We start from the raw sequence: 6154 nt of genomic DNA on the forward strand, positions 1-6154 counted from the left end.
GGGGCTTCCCTCTCCCCTTTGATCCTCACCTCTGCCCGTGGTTCCATCCTTGCAAAGGAAAAGGAAGTGGGCATATTGGGGATGAATCCTCCACTGAGTCGGCTGCTGTAGAAAGGACACATCCTTGGAAAGAGGTTGACATTGTTGATGCTCATGCCATATGGTGGCAACAAAAATTTGTGGTAGGGAAAGGCTTGTGGGAGATGGCTTGAAGGTGCAGACCCAGAATATGCTCCTAATCCTTCTGAGATATAGAGTCCATTCAAGTAAGGAGAAGGAGAAGGTTCTCTGTGCTCTTGACTAGTCTAGGGGTGAGACTGTAACTGGGCTGCTGTGAGGGCTTGAGCTTTTCAAACTTTGGTCTGGACTACTTCTTGCTGATGTGGGTGGCACTGTGGGTTAAACCACAGAGCCGGGGACTTGCCTAGCAGTTCGAAAGCACGTCAAAGTGCAAGTAGATAAATAGGTACCGCTCTGGCGGGAAGGTAAATGGTGTTTCCGTGCACTGCTCTGGTTCGCCAGAAGCGGCTTAGTCCTGCTGGCCACATGACCCGGAAGCTGTAGGCTGGCTCCCTCGGACAATAAAGCAAGATGAGCGCCACAACCCCAGAGTCGGTCACGACTGGACCTAATGGTCAGGGTTCCCTTTACCTTTACCTATCCTTTGGCATATGGTTTGGCCTGTTTGTCCAATATAGAGAGCTGAAGGGCATTGTTGGCATTTGATGGCATACACAATGTTAGAAGATAAGCAATTAAATAGTCCTGAGATGGTATGTTTGATGTTGTTGGGGCCAGTAATGGTGTTGTCCAGGTGTACGTGGCAGCAAAGTTGGCTTATCTCACAGGGTTGTGATGGAGATCAGGGCTGTCTTAAGCACATGCGGCGCTGGGGTGCAAAGATCCGCCTGGTGCCCCCCCCCAGGTTGCCCACTCCCAGGCATGCAGGAGGGCAGAGCCGGCCAGCCACCTCAGCATCTTGCTGGCTCAGTCGTCCCCCAAACTCGCGGCGCAGAGCCGCCTGCAGCAGAAGACCCCGCTGTGTCACTCTGACCGACAGACGGGCTCTTCCCCGGACTCAACTCTCGGGCCCTAGACTCTCAGCCTGGCGCCCCTGAGAGCCTGGTGCCCGGGTGCCCTGCACCCCTAGCACCTATGGGTAAGACGGCCCTGGTGGGGATTAATCAGGAGGACGACCACGTACACCAATTTGAACCCCTTGCAGCAAAGGTGGGGCATAAATGCAAATAAATAGAGAATTTCCAGATTTAAGGAGGAGAATGTGTGGGGCAGAAGAGCTGGAGAAGTATGCCGCACAGGCAAGGAGGAATTCAAGGAGGCACAGGGGGTCCTGGGATCTACCGTAAGCCAAGAAATGGATGGGACCTTAGGCTAAACACACACACACACACACACACAAGTGTATTTCCAAAAACCAGAGATGCCCGCCTGCTTTCTCTTGCCACAGATCTACCCTCCCATCAATGTCCTCCCGTCCCTCTCCCGTCTGATGAAGTCGGCCATCGGGGAAGGCATGACCAGGAAGGACCACGGAGACGTCTCCAATCAGCTGGTGAGTGTTTGAGCCTCCGCGGAAAAGGGTCTTCCATTTCAGGAGTCTTTTGGACCCCTGAACTGCCAGGGTTTGGGGTTAGGTGACCCGTGGGATCCCAGCGCTAAACTTCTATGATTCTATGCCTGCTGGAAAGATACAAGCAGGATTCGAACACAGAACCACCTCTCCCCTCCTGTGATTTCCAGCAACTGGGATTCAGAAGCATTCCTGCCTCAAACGGCAGAGTGTGGTAGCGCATAGCCACCGAGAGCGACAAATATTGTTGCCACCCGAGGTTCCAGGCTCTTACCTGGAGTCCGTGTTTTCTTTCAGAAATGAGGCTGTTGTAAACAAAAATCTACCCTTTTCCCCTTATGGGGTATCCAAGAGCCCATATAGAGTCCTTAAGTGGGTTCCCTATTGGTAGGAGAAAATAACAGAGGCCAACCAGAGAATATTGAGCAGCAAAGCAGCTAGGAAGCCTGATCTTTATTGATCTGTCGCAACAGGGTGCTCCCCTCACACGCAGGAAAGGAGGAGGACCCCAAACCAAGGTGTGCCTCCCCTTATATAGACATTTTAAATTCCCTGCTCTGAAGCTCAAGACCACCCCTCCATACATCATACATACATCACAGAAAGGGGTGGTCTACAACAGAAATCTGAGTGCGTTGTTTACCTCCTGTCTGGCAGGTTACCTATTAATGCTTACTTGATTGGATACCCTGGGGAACCTGGCCAGTCTTTTGTCATGACAAATACCCAGTTCCTGAGCCAGGTCACAGGCTCACCCTATTCATACACAGACATACCCTTAAGACAGGATTTGTGAAGGAAAAGACAATGGGGAGGCTTTTCCATTTTCCTTTGACTTTGCCGAGAAAACATTTGGTCAGTTTGGGAGCAAAAATGGCTTCATGGCTGTTTTCCTGTGCTGATTCAGAGATGTGGGTTATATATTTATGTACGTGTTTGCTTGGTACATTTATGAACATTTATTATATATTTAAGACCTTAAAAGTCTTATCACAAGGCACAGCAGAGACTGTGGAGTCTTTATGATATGTTGTTGTTAGTCGTTTAGTCCTGTCCAACTATTCGTGACCCCCTGGACCAGAGAACGCCAGGCACCTCTGTCCTCCACTGCCTCCCGCAGTTTGGTCAAACTCATGCTGGTAACATTTATGTATAAAATGTCTTTATGATATACACATATCCATATCCATATTTATGTATATATACAACCTGATGGAGGGGTTCACATCATTGACACCCCCAAAGAGTCTTGCTTTTCCCATCGCCACAGCCCAGGATTCAAAACAGGCTACAAAACCTCCGAGCTTTTCTCCAACTTGCTGACTTTTACAGACGGGAACCTTTCTGCAGAAATCCAGTCCTAAACTATATCTGAAACTCTGACCTAATCTAACTCTGAGCTGAAGGAAAGGTCCATCTCCCTGGTGAGATTCCTAATGGCTGGTCGTTCTCCTTAATAGTCCACCCCAGGTGATCTCCTGAACACAGAAATCCAGACTTGGTTGATTTTAACATGCTAAATCCAGTGTTTGGCACCCAGGCATTAGAAGGGCAGTCCAGGCACCCCACAAACTTGTAGCAAACCCCACAAATAAGAACCCTGTGACTAAATTCACAAGATGCCTTGATGCAGAGGGTAGATTTTGTGCATTTACGATGCCCATGTTTTAAAAAACCAGACACCTTTATAGCTAACACTTCAGAGCTTCTTTTTGAGGGTGGTTCTGGGGTTTTCCTGGCTGCCTCGGGGTCAGGGCGCTTGTCTCGGGCAGGACCCTGACTCATGCCCTCCCTGTGGTTTCCCGCTCAGTACGCCTGCTACGCCATTGGGAAGGACGTGCAAGCCATGAAGGCCGTGGTCGGGGAGGAAGCCCTGTCAGCTGACGACCTCCTCTTCTTGGAGTTTCTGCAGAAGTTCGAGAAGCAGTTCATTGCACAAGGTAGGCGGGGGACGAAGGCGGCCGGGAAACGCTGACCTGGGAGAGACGTTTGCCCTCCTCGCTCGGCAGGGAGGCAGGAAGGAGAAGCGTGGCCTTGGAGCAGGGAGAGGGGAACTCAGGACAAATGCGGCCCTCCAGGGATCTCCAGCCGGCCCCAGGCCACATCCCTTCCCCCAGGATGAAGCTTGTGCTGCCCCTGCTTTGCATCCTCTTGAGGGTTTCTGCAGGGCTGGAATGTGCCTCTGGACTTGGTTAATGCCTCTTGCTTGTCTGGGTGGAGAAAGAAGGTTCTCTCTCTCTCTCTCTCTCTCTCTCTCTCTCTCTCTCTCTCTCGTGTGTGTGTGTGTGTGTGTGTGTGTGTGTTGGAATCTAGACACATATAAAAAATGTTGTGAAACTGCTTTTCTTAAAAAGCGTTTTGAAAAATATATTGAATTTGTCATAAGCTCACCATCGCCATCTAGTGTCACATTTGTAAAGGGAAAGGTACCCCTGGCCGTTAGGTCCAGTCGCAAATGACTCTGGGGTTGCACACACATCTCGCTCTATAGGCCAAGGGAGCCGGCGTTTGTCCGCAGACAGTTTTTTCCAGGTCATGAGGTCAGCATGACTAAGCCGCTTCTGGCAAACTAGAGCAGCGCATGGAAACACCGTTTACCTTCCCGCCGGAATGGTACCTATTTATCAACTTGCACTTTGACGTGCTTTCGAACTGCTAGGTTGAGAGGAGCTGGAACAGAGCAATGGGAGCTCACCCCGTCGCAGTGATTTGAACTGCTGACCTTCTGATCGGCAAGTCCTAGGCTCAGTGGTTTAACCCACAGCGCCACCCGCGTCCCTGTCACATTTGTATAACATGCTTAAAACACACTTAAAACGTTATATTTGCAGCTGTATAGCTGAGTCCCAGGTGTTTAAGCTACCTTACTGTGCAAAAAGTAGCATGATTGATTGATTGATTGATTGATTGATTGATTGATTGATTCCCCAGCCACTCTGGGCGGCTTTGAACAGAACATTAAAAACAGAATAGAACTTAAACATTAAAAACTTCCCTAAACATCTGTTGCTCCTCCCACTTTTTCCTCTGGTCCCGACCACCACTGGCATGCAGCCCCGGGAGGCTACTCAGAAGGAAATGTGGCTTATCTGGACCTTATGGGATGATCAAGAGGACAGGGCATAACCAGGTCACGTACATCCTGTACAGTAAATGGACCTGGAGCCCTTCTCTGCCTCATTCGGAGGCAACGGCAAGGTCTTAAATGTTTGGGTTGCCTCTAAACCATCACCTTTTTCTTTTCCTTGTTTTGAATGTGCAATATTAACTGTCTTGGACTGGCTGGATGCAGAAGAACGTAGGAGGCCCCAGCTGAGGAACCCTGGATGAAGCCCCCCAAGGGGTCCATTGAGGCCCCCATCCTTTGTGTGTGGATGCAAATGCACATGGGTTTGCGTGCCAAACTGGGTCTTTGACCCAGGTGAAATAAAGCCTAGTTTTGCCCCTGACCAAGGGAAGAAGGCTCAGAGTCCGGGGATTGGTGGTGGGACAACAGTGAGTGGTCAGAGGGAGAAGAGGTAGAAGATTGGGAAGAGGAGGTGTCAAAAGCTGGAGAGGTAACAGCGCTCTGTGAGCAGGGACAGTCGATGGCAGAGAACAGTCCAGACTCAGAGGCAGAAGCTGAAGCAGGAGAGGAGGGAGACCGAGAGGCAGAGAGGAGTCTGGCTGAGGAAGACTCACAGGTGTCTCCCCCTCCTGCTGAGACCAGCTCCCATCCCTGCTGGTCTCCCAGGACCAGAAGAGGCATGAAAAGGGTGGAGGAGAGGTTAGCTGCAGGCAGGCACAGTCTCTGATTGCCTGGGGGAAACCCTGGAAAGGAGGAGACTTAGATGACTGTAGGAAGTCAGGGACCTTTAGTCTCATGGAGGCAAAACCTGTGGGAGATGAGTTGCTGTGCTCATTAGGCCTGACTCTCCTGTGCTCATCAAGAGTTAATTCCAGCTTGCTTGCTGGCGATTTACTGCTGGCTGGCTCCTGTCCTTAACCCACCGGCGATGCTGGTTTTCTCCCAGGCGCCTACGAAAACAGGACCGTATTTGAGTCGCTCGACATCGGCTGGCAGCTGCTGCGGATCTTCCCCAAAGAGCTGCTGAAACGGATCCCGGAGAATATCCTGGCAGAGTACTACCCCCGGGAGGCCAGAGGGGCCGATGGCTCCTCCAACACGGCCCTCTGAGCCTCAGAGGCAACCCACTTAACTGACTTGGCAGCGGGCGGGGTGGCTGGTCCAAGGCTTTGGGGACATTCACACATCACCTCCAGAAAATGGAATATGAGCCTGGGTGTACTCACACCCTTTTATTGCCATGAAATAATCAGTTGTCATTGCTGTCCTGATTCAAAATAAAAGTGTCTACCCAAATCTTGAAATTATTATTTTTAGAAGCCTTTCTCAGGATGCTTCCTCAAAATCAAAACTGCAGTGTGGTGTAGTGGTTAGAGCGTCAGACTAGGACCTGGGAGAGAGGAGGGTTCGAATCCACACTCAGCCAAGACCCGGCTGGGAGTGACCTGGGGCCAACCACTCCCTCTCAGCCCAACCTACCTCACAGGGTTGTTGTG

General features: G+C 50.8%; 1 protein-coding gene across 1 annotated transcript in view; it reads left to right on the forward strand.

Moving 5' to 3' along the window:
* The window catches only part of ATP6V1B1 (ATPase H+ transporting V1 subunit B1), a 67874-nt gene extending 62105 nt beyond the window's left edge, over window positions 1-5769 (forward strand). Inside the window, exons 12-14 of the mRNA XM_083757148.1 lie at window positions 1469-1573; window positions 3402-3531; window positions 5605-5769. Coding sequence (XP_083613274.1) covers window positions 1469-1573; window positions 3402-3531; window positions 5605-5768 — 399 coding nt within the window. The 3' untranslated portion in view covers window position 5769. The remainder of the gene's footprint in view (window positions 1-1468; window positions 1574-3401; window positions 3532-5604) is intronic.
* Window positions 5770-6154: the final 385 nt, after the last annotated feature.

This window comes from Podarcis gaigeae, assembly GCF_964106915.1.
Source record: "Podarcis gaigeae genome assembly, chromosome: 9".
NCBI classification, from domain to species: domain Eukaryota; kingdom Metazoa; phylum Chordata; class Lepidosauria; order Squamata; family Lacertidae; genus Podarcis; species Podarcis gaigeae.